General features: G+C 47.6%; 1 protein-coding gene across 6 annotated transcripts in view; it reads right to left on the reverse strand.

Moving 5' to 3' along the window:
- Positions 1-4239: 4239 nt before the first annotated feature.
- Positions 4240-16339, reverse strand: part of SYBU (syntabulin) — a 114877-nt gene continuing 102777 nt past the window's right edge. For all 6 annotated transcript variants that reach the window (XM_055314418.1, XM_055314416.1, XM_055314419.1 and 3 more), the window contains exons 6-8: positions 10147-10350; positions 8631-8780; positions 4240-6338 (exon numbers count right to left, since the gene is read on the reverse strand). In XM_055314418.1, coding sequence (XP_055170393.1) covers positions 5168-6338; positions 8631-8780; positions 10147-10350 — 1525 coding nt within the window. In that variant the 3' untranslated portion in view covers positions 4240-5167. The remainder of the gene's footprint in view (positions 6339-8630; positions 8781-10146; positions 10351-16339) is intronic.

Consider the following 16339-nt stretch of genomic DNA (forward strand, 5'->3'; position numbering starts at 1 on the left):
ATTTGATTGTGAAAACCATTATTTTTCAGTTCCTAGGTTACTGCTTCATTGTGCACTTTGCCTGGTAGGACCGGGAATAGATCAATTTTGGTAGAAGTGCTCACTGAGCCAAAATGGAAATTGGAAACTGCCCCTAAACCTCTGAAAATGAAAAGTCCTCAAGAGAAAAACATATCAGACCCAACCACTACTTAGGCAGGGCCTATGATAGATGCAAATCACAGACTTCCTTTCTCTCCTGCCACAAATGTCAGAAACGCTTGGCATCTGAGCACAAATGCGTTTCCCGCCCCTTTCTGAACAGCTCAACTTGGAAAGGTCAGCTTTTCCCTTTGGGGTAAAAAAAAAAAAAAAAAAAATCTTTTCTTATAAATTGGAATGTTTGCACACACAACAGTAGGAAATGTTTAACATTTACTTTGATGGGACAGCAATTTGTTCAACAGGGTGGAATCGATCTTCTCTTTTCATGTTCCTCTTTGTACATCACAGGCACACAAATTACCGAATGCAGCCGTGAGTGCTTCTAGATCAGATCATCCTGTCCGCAAAACCAGCCAACGCCTTGGGCTTCCGAAAGGCAAGCTCTGTTCCATCTTTTTTTTTTTTTTTTTTTTTTAATGCCAAGGGACTCATTTGTGAGAGACTGTTCTGAATAAAAGCAGTAATTTTCCACAGACTATACATACTGGAACCCTGAAGGAGTTGGAGGAAGGGCAGGAAGGCAGGGGGTGAGGTTTTCACCTCTGTCTGAAAAACAGAACAACTGGTCCAGGATCTTGTTTGAATCTCTTTGGTTTACTGAAAGAGGGATCCAGAACAATGACAAAGCAAATCACTGTTTGTGATCAGCTGCCTCCAATTTGATAATCAACATAAATGCTTGTGGTTCATGAAGAATTCTTCTTCACCAGAGCCTATCTTTTGATCCATTTTGAAATGATGGTGAACAGCTCTGAGTTTGTGTGTTATATTTGTTTTTGTAGCAACAGTGGATACCGAAAACCAGCTTATGATTTTTCTAAAGGTAAAAATGCTTTAATTTAGCAACGACCAAAAATAAACACAAAGAGGGACCATAAGGAAGATAACAGTGTCTAGGTATTGATCTAGGCTGGGGCTGGACTACAGGAAGGGACCTGAGTCCGCATGGCTTATTACTTTGGGACACTTCCGATTATTCACCTCCAGAAATAGTTTCCCTTCCATTTTATTTTTTTTTTTTATTTTTATTTTATGATAGTCACAGAGAGAGAGAGAGAGAGGCAGAGACACAGGCAGAGGGAGAAGCAGGCTCCATGCACCGGGAGCCCGATATGGGATTCGATCCCGGGTCTCCAGGATCGCGCCCTGGGCCAAAGGCAGGCGCCAAACCGCTGCGCCACCCAGGGATCCCTCCCTTCCATTTTAGACAAATTCCTCTACAGTGTGCAAAGGGGCCATGTATGTCCCGAGGCATGTGTGTTCTCTAGTAGAAGAAACACCCTGTCAGAGACAAACTACCCCTCTCCACATCCTCATGCCAGGCATCCTATCCCTTCTCATCTCCTCAGGGGCTTCTTTCCTTCAGTTAATCCTTCCACTCCTGGGTTAACAATTTCTTTTCCACCGCTCAACTACAAAAGCATACAAACACGTTCTAGCTCCTCTCGATATTGAAAAATAAAACAGTTGTAACTCATATTCCCTTTCATTATCACCTACTTCCCTGCTCCCTTTCACAGTTAAACTTATATTTTAAAAAAATAACAAACAGCAGTACACACTGATTTCTACTCATTCTCCTCCATTCACTCTCCAACCCACTTCAATCTGGCTTCCATCTGGACTTCACAGAAAAGGCTTTTGACAGTTGCTAAGACTTTGTTTGTCAAAGTCAATGGGCATGTATCTGTTCTTGTGTTACTCAGCTTCTTGGCTGGGTTTCCACACAGTTGACCACGCCACTCTGGAATCACTGTCCTCTGTTTTCACAACCCAACCTTCACCTGGTTCTTCTACCTTTGGGCTACCTCTTCTCAGGTTCCTTTGTTGGTTCTCTGTCCTGGATTTCTTTCTTTTTTTTTTTTAAGATTTTATTTATTTAATCAGAGAAGGACAAACATTATATGGTCTCATTCATTTGGGGAATATAAATAATAGTGAAAGGGAATAGAGGAGAGAAGAAATGGGTAGGAAATATCAGAAAGGGAGGCAGAACATGGAAGACTCCTAACTCTGGGAAACGAACTAGGGATGGTGGAAGGGGAGGAGGGCGGGGGTGGGGTGGGGGTGACTGGGTGGCGGGCACTGAGGGGGGCACTTGATGGGATGAGCACTGGGTGTTATTCTGTATGTTGGCAAATTGAACACCAATAAAAAAATAAATTTATCATTAAAAAATAAATAAAAAAATAAAACATTTCAAAAGCGCTCTAAAAAAATATTTATTTATTCATGAGAGACAGAGAGAAAGAGAGAGAGGTAGACACAGGCAGAGGGAGAAGCAGGCTCCGTGCAGGAAGCCCGACCTGGGACTTGATCCGGGACTCCAGAATCATGCCCTGGGCCAAAGGCAGGTACTAGACTGCTGAGCCACCAGGGATACCCCTCTGTCCTCTATTTCTATGTGAATGTGAGGTGCCCTAGGACTCAGTCTTTGGCTTTCTTTCCTTCTTTCCACTCTTTGGATGGTTTCATCTAATCCATGGTTTTAATAGTATGTAAATGCCAAAGAACCCCAATCTTATGGCTCTAGCCCTGACAATGCCTGTGTTTTTCACATTTGTATATGCAATTACTCACATTTCCACAAAGACATTTAATAGACATCTCAAATTTATTCTCTCAAACTGCCATTTCCAGGAAATGGCAGGAAAACTGAGAATCACCCCTAATTCCTCTCTTTCTTAAACTCTATCATATCCCCTCCCCACATCCAATCTCTCAACAAATCACCTTAGTTCTGTCTTCAACTTATATCTCTATTCAACTTAATCTCTGTCCACTTCAACCTCCAAGTTGTCATAATCACTCCCCTAGACTATTACAGTGGTCTTGCTGCTTCCACTCCTGCCTGCTTACAATGCATTCTGCATACAGCAGCCATAATTTAAAAAAGAGAAGAAAAGAAAAAAGTAAAAAAACAAAAAACACCCCAGATCATATCATTGTCCTGTTTTAAGTCCATTCATATTTCTCATTGCATGGGGGATGAATTCAGACCAAACTTAACATGACTGATACTGCCCCACATGAACTAGCTACTTGTCCACTTCTCCAACAGCCTGCCACCTCCATCTCTTACTCCGCTCCAGCACTTCTGGCCTCCTTGTTGCCCATAACATGTCCTGCCCTTTTTTCCCACAGGGCTTTTGGATTTGTTCTTTTTGCAACATTTACCCCCTATCTTCATATACCTGGCTCTTTTTAATCCATCGCACTAATGTTATTTCTTCAGAGATTTGCTCCTTTTCTTTATCCCTGTCACTCTTGGTCAAAACATTTTATTTGCTTGGAAATACCATTTTTTAAAGTGATTTTCATTTGTAGGCATGTTCTGTGTCTTTTACAGACAGAACCTAAGCTCCCTGAGGACAGAAACATTGTCTGTCTCCTTCAGTATTGATTGCTGATCTGGTAAAGTGCCTGGTACCCAATAAGTATTTGTTGGATGGAGTAATTCATTCAAAGGCTATTTTTAGAACCCCTACTATGTGCCACATATTGTTCTAAGTTCAGACATCTCCCCTCAGAAACTTAGTATCTTAGTGGGAGAGATGGGCGATGATCAAGACAAGTAAATCAAGTAAAAATACAGTATGTTTAAAGGTGGTAAGTGCTATGGAAGGAGAGTTTCTGATGTAAACTTAGGATATTCTCACCTCTTTTTCCCTTTACAGTGGAAAAAAACACTTGCTTTGCTGACACTTGAAATCCTGGCTTCTTGAGATGAACCATGAAATTGTGAGTGGTTTAACCTCTTTGAGGTTTAGCTCTGTTATCTGTAAAATAGAGTAATACTCACCTCACAAGGCAATATAAAGCACATATTATCTCATCCTTCCCAGCCACCCACCCTCACCCTATTATTCCAAGGGGAGGAATTAGCATGTTCTCCCTCTCTGCATCCAGTATTAGCATGTTCTCCCTCTCTGCATCCCTAAAATGCTTAAAAAAAAAAAAAAATCAACCCAACCCTTTTGCAAATACTCAACACATCCTTACAAATAAATATATGAACAAACAAGTGTATAGGTGATTTCACAGCAAACAATCAAAGCTACTTTTATTCAGAAACAATGCTTTTTTAAAGACAGCAGGAAATCCTTACCTTTCTTTATTAATTTTCCCTTTTTCTCATTTCTTATTCCATTTTTATAGGCCCCTATTCGTAAAGAAGAAAGGATCTATCCATTTAGTCTTTCTTACTATATACAGAAGTAAAACTAAGCAGGTAATTATTTCATAGGAGGATAAAACATTTATTTAAATGGAAACACTAATCTTTATTTTCATCATGCTGAAGTGTGTAGGTACAAACAATTTCCAATAAAACACTATATAATAAGCAAAAAATAAGTTAATACGTCGTAAACTTACATACAGCTTCATTGATTAACAGGTTTAGGAACAAACAAGCCATCTTACAACTTTGGAGCTACATTTAGTAAAAAAACTGCAAACACTCAAACCTTATCAACCCCAAGTAAGACACTAAGGAGCTATCCAAGACTTCTTCAAATCAATGACACAAATACGGTTTTATTTTTTGGTTACAGTCCCCTGCTGTGCACAAGACCATTGGAATGCTGTCACAATTACACATTTTAAAACGGCACAAAGCAAAGCAAGGAGATGACATGCCAGCCTTACAGAAGCTGTCTTGAAAGTGCAAACTCTGCATTTTCTCTTCCTGAACCACTAGGAGAAGAACGGGGACCTCGCACGACACGGCAGGGTCGGGAGCATGCTTTCTCTACCACTGGTGGGACACTGAACTCGAACCACGTCTCCATGCCTTGGAAGATACCTCCGGTTTTAAACAGTGAGCAGGCTTCGACTAAATATAGTGCAAATCAAATACGGCGAGCCAGACGACAGACCAGAGCCCGCCCCAGGTCCCCCTGCTGATCCTCCGCCCGGGGACAGGTCGGCGCGGCGCCCGGAGCCGACCCCCTCCTCCTCCTCAGGTCTTGATGTGGAGGGCGGTGCGGCGGAGCGAGCGCAGGGCGACCACGCAGCAGCCCCGGAGCAGGGCCCCGATGTTGTAGACGGGATCCGTGCCCCCCCTCTGAGTACTGAAAGCCCACAGAACGGTGGGGACCACGGGGGCAGCCACGGCCAGGAGATCCACCAGGAAACTGCGGCTCCAGTACTGCCCCCCCGCGGGCCCGCGCGCAGCCAGCGGGAGCGCGCCGCCGCCGTCCCACCCCGCCGCCGCCTCCGCCTCCGCCGCCGCCGCCTCCGCCTCCGCCGCGGCCGGGCCCGCGAAGTCCAGCTCCCTCATGAGGCGGTGCGCAGGCGCTTCCAGACCCACCGTGGCCTCCTCGTCGTCGTCGTACGGGGTCTCCACGGGAGACAAAAGGATGGCCGAGTTGGGATTTCTCGGCGTCAGGTCCACCATGAACGCGGAGATGGACTCGGGGAAGCTTGCGGGCGAGTCCGCCCCCGACTCGTCCGGAGACTCGGGGCTCGAGGGCCAGGGGTCCTGCAGCCGCAGCACCTGCTGGATGAGCTCGGACACCGCAGGGCCGTAGGGCACCACGTCGGTCTGCACGGCCTGCTCGGCCACCGCGCTGCCCTCCTCCTGCGGCCCTGCCCTGGGCACCATCGCCAGGACCTCGGCCCCGGCCCCGGGGGCCGAGCGAAGCAGCTCCAAGTCGTCGGCCCGGGGGGCGGCGGCGGCCACCCCATCGAACAGATCGGTGCCCCGGGCCATCGCCTCGCCCAGCAGCAGCTCGCCGTCGGCCCCCGCCTCCGGGCCCTGCTCTTCCAGGGCCAGCGCCTCCGCCATCTGGCCCAACGGGGTGCTGGGGCGGAGGCTCTTCTCTGGAGAGTCGCAGGGGAAATCCAGACACAGCTCGTCCCTCAGAGAGCCGCTGTGCGCCATCTCCATGCTCTGCAGTAGAGACTCCAACTTCTTGTTTTGGATGTTTATGTCCACGAAATACTTCTGAATGCCTTTGTCTTTATCGGCCAAGCTGCTCCGCATGGTTTCGATGACCTGTCTGAGCTGTTTGATTTCTTTCCTGGCTTCCTTCAGGGCCAGCTGGGCCTCCACGCGGTGGCACTCTTCCTCGATCCAGTCCTCCCTCATGCGGGCCAGCTGGGACTTGAGCTCAGCGATCTCGCTTTCCCTGTGGGGAGAGGACAGGCTGGCTGAGTGAGGGACCCAGGGAGAGGACAAGCTGGCTGAGTGAGGGAGCTGGGAGGGGACAAGCTGGCTGAGTGAGGGAGCTGGGGAGAGGACAGGCTGGCTGAGTGAGGGACCCAGGAAGAGGACAAGCTGGCTGAGTGAGGGAGCTGGGAGGGGACAAGCTGGCTGAGTGAGGGAGCTGGGGAGAGGACAGGCTGGCTGAGTGAGGGAGCTGGGGAGAGGACAGGCTGGCTGAGTGAGGGACCCAGGAAGAGGACAAGCTGGCTGAGTGAGGGACCCAGGGAGGGGACAGGCTGGCTGAGTGAGGGAGCTGGGGAGAGGACAGGCTGGCTGAGTGAGGGACCCAGGGAGGGGACAAGCTGGCTGAGTGAGGGACCCAGGGAGGGGACAAGCTGGCTGAGTGAGGGAGCTGGGGAGAGGACAGGCTGGCTGAGTGAGGGACCCAGGAAGAGGACAGGCTGAGTGAGGGAGCCACGGAGAGGGCCGGCTGGCTGAGTGAGGGACCCGGGGAGGGGACAAGTTGGCTGAGTGAGGGACCCAGGGAGGGGACAGGCTGGCTGAACTAAGGGAGCCAGCAGCTCTTAGCCCGCCCCCCCCCACCTCCAGTTCTGACCCGCTGCAGAGAGCCGGTGCTACTCTCCTTCAAATGCAGAGGTTAAGTGGGTTTTCAATTTTTCTCTCACAAGTATTAGCCAGGAACTGCCCCCCCACAATTGTAAAATAGCAAAAATGATAATAACTAGAATCAGAATAAAAAATGAGGTGGCTGTTTGTCTTTTTCTTCCTGGGTGCTGTCAGGCGGTGCAATAAATATAACATTATCCTCCCTTCAGTACTTAATATTTGAAATTTTGCTATGAGAATGCTTTAGAATTTCTTTGCCTGCTTTTGCGTCCATAGCCTACCCTTTCCTACATCTACACATTGTGGAAGGAAAGTCCATTTCACTTTTTTTTTTTCCATTTCACTTTTAAAGGTTACTACCTATCAAAAGAGGAAGGCACATTGGTTAAGTTTTAGCCCTGCAGCATTGTTCTGATCATATTCTAATAATCATTTGAAAAAAATTTAAGCTGTAACAACATGCTGCATGTTGCAAGGACTTTTTTTTAATAAAGACTTTATTTATTTATTCGTGAGAGACACACAAAGAGAGGCAGAGACATAGGCAGAGGGAGAAGCAGGTTCCCTGAAGGGAGCCCAATGCGGGACTCCAGCCCAGGACCTCGGGATCATGTCCTGAGCCAAAGGCAGCTGCTGAACCACTGAGCCACCCAGGTGCCCTGCAAAGACTTTCTGAAGAGTTGATTAGTCTGTCTCCTCTTAGGGTAAGATGACCCTGGAACCATCATCCTACACTGAAGGAAATCCATCTAAAAAATAGATGGATTTTTTTTTTTTTGATACTTCATGGGACCTTATTTTAAGATCTTTGTCAAAAAATTCTTCCTAACATATCATTTCTTCATAATCAATATAAATACAAGTTTTCATATTATCAGTAGATATGAAGGCCAGGCAGTCAGGTTCCTGGTATATTCGAAGGAATGCTAGTTTTGCTTTTCTAAGTTTAGACCTGACTACTCTTCAGTTTCATTGTCGTATGCTTCCCTGCCATGACTGCTCACACCCTTCCATCGGTTCCTTAAATCATAAACAAAGACTTTCAGAAAGTAAGATCTGACTCATGCTACCCTGGTCAGAGCTCTGTCTATTCCCAAAATGTTCCAGGGAAAAATCATTAAGCAGAAAATCTGGCCCACCCCAAGATGTCAAAGGTCTTTTCTCTCTGAGATAAGATCTCTTTAAGCATGGGCTGTTTTTTGGTTTCTGTTTTTTACCTTAACACTTAGCCAAGAATAATGAACCTCTTCCTCCAGCACAGAAATAGCCTGCAGGAATCACAATACACAGGGCCATCCACGCTCTCAGAGAGATAAACAGGGCTTAATAGGGGCCCCTGTGTGCGACCCTTTCTGCTGGAAGTATGGGATTGTTCCTGCAAGTGTTCCTGCCATTTAAAAATAGCAACGCACACACCCAATGTTTCTGTACACGCCCAGAAAAGGCAGGGGGTACCCTCTCAGGTGAATTCCTGAAACAGCCAAATCACACAGGAATATGAAATGGCTCTTCTGAAAGACTGGTTTAAGGAATTTGGCAAAAATGAAATACTTTTTCTTCTTTTCTATTTTTCAATAGTGTAGGTTTGTATTTCATTTTATGGAAAAAGAAACCGTCCTTAATCAGGGTGAAAGGAATGCAGATTCACCTTTCCTGAAGGCGGCGCTCAGATTCCTTCAGCTTGGTCTTGAGGTGCCTCACTGTGACCTCTTTCTGCTGCAGAGGAGTCAAATATTGCTCTGGATTTGGGGGCTTGACACCATGATTTTCACCACAGGACATGTACCTTCCAGACCGCCTGAAACAATCCAAGCAATGAACTGTTACTTTTTCTGTAAAAAGAAAAGTTAAGGCACAGCTAATGGCTTGAGAAGGAGCGACAGCTGTGTATTGGGGTCTTAAGCCTCAATATTGTGCGCTTCACTTGGGAAGGGGGGCTGTGACACACCGGCCACTCTTAGGGCTGCTCATTACTTGGGAGACTTCAGGAAGGCTGTTTGTGGAGAGAGTGGAGATAGTGGAGAGGGAGGATTTTCTATGGCTTACGAATGACCTCATGCAGAATAATGCACAATTGTGCACAGGCTTGCCTGTGGGTGCATAGTAACACACTATTATATTAGGGGACAATAAGTGGGGCAGGCGGGAAGGCAGGATGGGAGTGAGATGTCCCGACTTTCCACACAGTGTGCCACTACCCGAACACCTTGATTGCTAGGAGTTGGATTCAAATTGTTCTGAGATCAATCCCTGGTGTGAGTGTGCCAATTCGGTGGAACGTTTCCTTCTTCCAAAGGGAAAGGGCTACTCCACCGTCACCAGAGTGTGTTTTGTAAACGAAGTGCCCAGTGTTCTATAAAACTTCCTGAGCTGGAATGCCGGCCCCTCTCAGGCCTGGCCAAGTGTGGGGCATCCCTGCTGTAAGAGAGCTGACTAACGAACGAGAACGGCCACCCAGGAGGAAGAAGACTGAGGGTAGAGGGCTGGCAGCTTCCTCCCCGACTCTGGAACCCGTCCAGGCCGCTGCAGTCACCCTGCTCCCCCTGAGCCTACACTCTGTCCAAGACGGCCTGTGTCCAGCTCCCAACCTTCTAGTCCTCCTGTTGGGTCCTTTTGGGCATGCAGGTCCTTTTTCCTACAACCTCCTGGCCCCCAAGGACTACTTAATTCCTTGCCCGACCTTCAGATTTCATTTCAAGGTCATTTCCTCAGGGAGGCCTCCTCTGGTCCCTCCAGACTGAGCTGGATCCCCTCCCAACTGCTTACTGCACGTACAACAACAACCGGGACCTGCAGAATCACCTTCAACGTTGCCATGAGATGAGCCAAGTGTTTGGTACCCCCCTGCGGGAAGCCCGGGGGCCCTCTCCGAGGCTCACTGCCCTTCTCAGTGCTTCACACGGTTCCTGGCACCACGTGGCCCCAGTACATCGCTGATGTCTGACTCCTTCCCGGCCCGGGGAGGGGGGAGGTCTAGGACCCCCAGTGCCCTGTGCCAGCCCCCCTCGGGCTGCTGAGCCTCGGCCGGCGGCTGGCTGAGCGCGGGAAGGGGAAGGCCGGGACGAGGCCGAGGCTCCAGGGCGGCCTCACCTTTCTTCCCCCCCAGGTTCCCCACGAGCGAAGGCGCGCACCTGGGGCGGGAGCCGCAGGCGCCGGGCACTCACCTCAGGACCGGGCTGCCGTCACTCCCCTTGTAGGAGCCCGAGTTGCTGCTACTTGGGGAAGACGGCGCGTAGCCGGGATGGATGTTCACGGGGCTCAGCTGACTCCTGCACAGCATGGACAGGAAGTCCTTCTCCCGCGGGGAGGGCGGGCTGCTGGCGGCCTTGTAGGACGAGGCTCCATTACTCCGCCCGTGGGGACCTCGGCTGGGAGAAGAGCGGAGAACGGCCGTGCTGGGTGCTGCTGGGTGCGGGCCTCGGCCACCACCCGCAGCCAGCCCGGAGCCCGCCCCGGCCGTGGGGCTGAGCCTGGGGCTGGGCCGTGGGGCTGGGCCGTGGGGCTGGGCCGTGGGGCTGAGCCTGGGGCTGGGCCGTGGGGCTGGGCCGTGGGGCTGAGCCTGGGGCTGGGCCGTGGGGCTGGGCCGTGGGGCTGGGCCGTGGGGCTGAGCCTGGGGCTGGGCCGTGGGGCTGGGCCGTGGGGCTGAGCCTGGGGCTGGGCCGTGGGGCTGGGCCGTGGGGCTGGGCCGTGGGGCTGAGCCTGGGGCTGAGCGTGGGGCTGAGCCGGCGCCGCCACCACAGGTGCCCGGGCCGCGGGGGCCTTCTCCCCGCCTGCCCCGGAGCTCTCTCCTCCCGCCCCAGGCACCAAGCACCAAGCACCAAGCACCAAGCACCGGCGGCCTCGCCCTCAGCCCTCCGCCCTCCTCGCAAATACTTTCTGGCCCTAAAGCTCGTTTCTGAATTAATCCCCAACGCCTGACAGGAGCACAAACCGCGGGAAATACCGATCTGGTTGAGGTTCACTCTGGAGGCGGCTGGAAGATGTGGTTGGTTGTTCCAGTCCACCTGCTTCCGCTTAAAAGCGTTCAGGTGTGGTTCACGTTGGGGTAAGAAAATTAGGGAGGTTCGTCTGGAGAATGAGGAGAAGGGGGGCTCCCACAGAGGAGGAGGAGGGGTGAACGGAGCCCATATGAACCGATCAAGCCTGTAGCTTTTACGGCCCATTTGCTTTCCGCTGCCAGTGATCTAACAGAACCTTCAGCATGTAACTGCTGAAATGTCACAGGCCTCCCGCGGCTCGCGGCCTGCTTTCTTGCCCCCTCAGCCAGGAGGCTGCCCCGGGCTCTGCGCATCACCCATCGCGTCCTCAAAGCCATTCAAGGGCTCCTACCTCACGAGGTCTGATCCAACCTCCCCATCCAACCTACCCTCTCGCACTCCTCACTCCTCCCTCCTCCCTCCATAATCCGGAATTACAAACAACTTACAGTTTCCTGATGACCCATGCTCCCCATCACTTTTATGTTTTTGAATTTATCATTTTCCCTGCCTAGAATGTCCTCTTGCTCCCTACCCTCTGCCTTGGGATTTTTCCAACTTCCAGACGGGTGGGAACACTCCAAGCAGCCTTCTCTGGACTCCTCCTTCCCTAGGCTTGTGTACACGTGGCTCCTCGGTGGTCCCTAGTACTCTTTGCAAACATCCAGCCTGGGATTCATCACATGGCATCACAACTACACAGTTGTGTGTCCTTCCCGCTAGACTAGGGCAGTCTGAGGGCAGGATCACAGTCTGTTCTTTTATATCCCCGCTACTTCCTGGCACATGCTAGGTGTTCCCCAAATGACGGCTAAATGAATAAACTGGGTTTGAGCCTTGGCACTGCCACTTATTAGGAGCTTAGGCAATGAATCTACTGAATACCTGGGGATCTCTAATAACTTTTCTTGCCTTCCTCAGAGTTGATGGGAAAATCGAATCAAAGAATGCATGTGAGTGCATCTGATAAGATGTTAGAGGCAATGCAGCTGTAGGATATTATTACAGGATAAACTTGTTTGGACTTCCCTATTAATCTAGTTCCAGAAACTTGACACCCACTATGTAAGGAAGCATCCTGAGAATGTTGAAATTACTTAGATAGGATAACAGTTCAGTGTTGGGAATATTTCTTGATGACATTACAAGAAAATGAAAAAGAACAAGGTATCTTTCATACAGAAGTACTGCTTTCTGACAATCCCCTCTTTGCAATTTTGATTACAGTTGTATCCAACGGACACATGTCAATGAGAAACGCATGTAAATGTGAGTGTGCGTGTGGGCAGACTTGGCTCCAAAACCACACTTACTTAAAATCAAATGTAACTTCAACTAGCTGTCAACCCAGTAAATCACATATAAATGAAACATCATCCGATTCTGAAGTTAAAAAGTTCTTTCCTTTTGAAATCATCCAGATAGACTCTGCCTCCTTTTCATGAGAAGGGGACACTTTATATGGAACAGATGGGCAGATGGCTTTGTGACAAACCAACTTCAGCAACCCAGTGGTGCTGAGCTGAGCAGCAGAATACATGGACTCTGGCTTGGATCTGCTTCTCCACACTTCACTTCTGAGTCCACTCCAACCGGCCTGACATTTCTGAATGTGACAATGAGAAACGTGCAGGATTAACCTCTCCAAGTCAGGAGAGAAAGGAAAGAGCAAGCCTTCGTTTTGACCGGGGGAGTCCTCTTCCAAGTCGACCTTCACTAATGACCTTCTGAGATCCTGGGCCTCTTCCAGATGTTTTATGAGCACAGTTTTACTTAATTTTGACCCTCATGCTATAAAGCTGGTACAACGATTACCACTCATTTACATTACATGAAGTACATGAAGTATTCAGTTACATGAAGCAACTAAGGGTAATGTGGCCCAAGAACACACAGCTGAACTAAGATTTAAAAACAGATTTTTTTTTTGACTCTACAGAAATATCTCCTTCTTACTTTACACAGATAGAATATATCTTTTGGAGCTTGTAAACAGGTATGTTATATACTGGCTATGCATGTGGTTATGACCTGAAGAATTCACCACCAACCTTTATTGTGCTGCAGTCACTAAGATACAAATTAAACTCGATGAGAATTTTTAAGAACACATCTGCTATACTGATATATTTCAGGAAATGAATTGTTAGACTGCAAGAGCTGACTAGCTGCCTTTTTTTTTTTTTTTTAATTCATGAGAGACACAGAGAGAGAGGATGAGACACAGGCAGAGGGAGAAGCAGGCTCCTCAAGGGGACAAGGGGAGCCTGATGCAGGACTCCATCATCATGGGACCATGGGACCACGCCCTGAACTGAAGGCGGACGCTCAACCACTGAGCCACCCAGCCGTCCCAAGAGCTGACTTTTATTTTATTTTATTTTTTTAAATTTTTATTTATTTATGATAGTCACAGAGAGAGAAAGAGAGAGAGGCAGAGACACAGGCAGAGGGAGAAGCAGGCTCCATGCACCGGGAGCCCGATGTGGGATTCGATCCCGGGTCTCCAGGATTGCGCCCTGGGCCAAAGGCAGGCGCCAAACCGCTGCGCCACCCAGGGATCCCCAAGAGCTGACTTTTAAAAAAGAAACTACATGCTTAAAAATAATCAATGAATTAGTTTAGTTCCGTTCAACTGCTAACACATATGGGTACAAAGTCATTGCAAAACATTTTCAAGGAGAGGCCAGGGTTCCATGTTTGCCATAGCTGTGAGAAGCAAACCCTATGCTACCTTCTTCAGCTTACCCCAAATGCCTTGGTGTGGTGGGCAAGAAGACTGAAGTCCACAAAGGGGCAGAATTCTGCTGACCCTACCCCTTCCTGCACACCTGAATACAGCAGATGGAAATGGAGAGAAAGGGAAGAGAACCTCACAAGGGGCCCACATTAATTTCTATCCCCCAATGTTGTCCTTTACTTCAAGGCAACATTACTACCATCACTGTCATCATGATGATCACTGTTAGGGCTGCATTATGTCGTTCCCCCCACCCCCGCCAAAATTCATAATGTTAAAAAGCCCTAACCCCTAGTACCTAAGAATGTGACTGTATTTGGAAACATGGCTTTAAAAAAAGGTAATTAAATCTAATTAAATCCTAATCCAACTTGACTAATGTCCTTATAAGAAGAGGAAATGGATGCAGGCACACATAAAAATTCTGTTGAAGAAGCAGAGACAAGAGGGCCATCTCTAAGCCAAGGAGAGAGGCTTTTGCAGACGCCAATCATGCTGACACCTTGATCTTGGACTTCTGGCATTCAGAATTGTGAGAAGGTCAATTCCCATTATGTGAGACCCCCAGTCTATGATATATTTTGTGACAGCAGCCTGAGAAAACTAATGTGATCATCATCACAATCATCATCTTCATCATCATGTCCATCAGTATTATTTTTATCACTACTGAGGAAAATATCCATTTATGACCCTTTTACTAAATTCTGGGCACTATGGATTAGCTCATTTAATTCAATGAGGTAGATGCCACTATTATCCCATTTTCCAGAACAGTAAAGCTCAGGGCCCTGGCTCATGTACATAATTAATAAGGGAGGCTAAACGCAAGCCCATGTTTCTCTGGCTCCAAATTCCAAACATTTTCTTTTTTTTTTCCTTTTCACTTCTATCTGCCCTTGGTCAGATTAGGATTTTAGTTTAAGAAAGAGAATTCCTCAGGGGTGCCTGGATGGCACACTCAGTTAAGTGTCCAGCTCTTGGTTTTGGCTCAGGTCATGATCCCAGGGTTATGGGATGGAGCCCACAGATTGGGCTCTGTGTTCGGCCTGGAGTCTGCTTAAGGCTCTCCCTCTTCCTCAGCCCTTCCTCTGCCCTCCCCCCAAAATAAATAAATAAAGCTTTTAAAAAAAGAGATTTCCTCAGAGATGTTAACAGAGTTGGCCTTCTGTAAGAAGAGATCATTGAAACTTTAGTTTTAAGATCCCATCAAAAATATCCTCACCAACACCACCTGCCACTTATTTCTCCCACCCCTTCACCAAATGTTCCTGCTCGCCTTCTTCCCAGGAGCTGATTCTCCACAGAGAATATTCATTTATTGTAGGAGAAGCAAGCCATTTAAAAGGATGATAAGCTTTATAAACTTTGGCCCGGATACCTGGCACATCTAGAGGAGTCGTCCTCAGTGCATGGTCCCACAGAACACAAAAGTTATGTGAAGTGCTCGAGATATCCCATCACATAAATCTACTGACTGTGCTCTATGCCTGGGTCAGATATAAAAAAAAAAAAGTGAGGCTAATAGAACATTGCCAATTCCAATTTTCCATCTATTAAGCATGTATCTGATTTGCACATAATTCTATTTAGCTATTTTATGTTTACTATATCAATTTTTAGTCATTTGGAGAAACCACAGATTCCAAACTAGACAATTTTCTCTAAATCACTCTGTATTGTTGACATTACCTTGGAATTTAACCACAAACACAAGGTCTTTTGAAGTGCTTAATACAATCAGCTTCTTCGACAGGCCATTTCTTTTTTCTTTTGCTCTCTGTTCTTTGATACCTTGTACCACAGGTATGTGCTAGTTTTCTTGAATGGGTTAGATAAATGGTTTATTCTCAGAGCAAGCCACATCTGATTTATACAGAAAATGTTTATATTCATATTATGTGATCCCAGAGGTATTTTATTTCCAAATAGATTGTGTTTGGGAATAGAACAATTGGGCTTTTTCATTGTGGGCTCCACTCTTTTGTTACAGGTTTGTCTGGCTTCAGCTTTGTTTTTAACAATAAAATTGTGCACCAGGGGGTCTCAAGTCCCTTTTTAAACATCAGCTAAATGTTCTGCTCACTGAAGAGAAATGTGAGATACCTGCTTCCTGAATCCTGGGAATGCAAGTTCTTAGAAACTAACCTGTTTTTCTCCATGAAGGGACCTCAAGAATTATGTGGTCCAACCCTCCTTTTACAAATGTGGACACTGTGGCCCAGAAAAGTCAAGTGATTTGCTCAAAGTCTAAAGACAAATCATCCCCAGATGTCTTGTTCCTCATTCCATTGAATTGCTCGGGTCCCTGGCTCAGAGGTCTCCTGGAACCAGCCTATCCAAAACATACCATCCATCTCATTACTCTCAATATTCTTTACCTGTATGTTTTTTAAAAATAATTATATTATTATGTATTTATTGTCCTTTTTTTATCTTACTAGAATGAATATAATTTCCATAAAGGTTTGTTTACTGCCCTATCACCAGAACCCGCCTCATAGTAGATGCTCAATAAATACTTGAACAAATAAAATCATGCATAGTAGGAGAGAATCCTGGGGCTTAGAATCTTTCCCACCACATGTGAATGGTGGCTCAGGAGTTCCCCACACTTCCCCAACCCAAATAGTATCTATG

This window comes from Nyctereutes procyonoides, unplaced genomic scaffold (genome assembly GCF_905146905.1).
Source record: "Nyctereutes procyonoides isolate TBG_1078 unplaced genomic scaffold, NYPRO_anot_genome, whole genome shotgun sequence".
Classification (NCBI taxonomy): domain Eukaryota; kingdom Metazoa; phylum Chordata; class Mammalia; order Carnivora; family Canidae; genus Nyctereutes; species Nyctereutes procyonoides.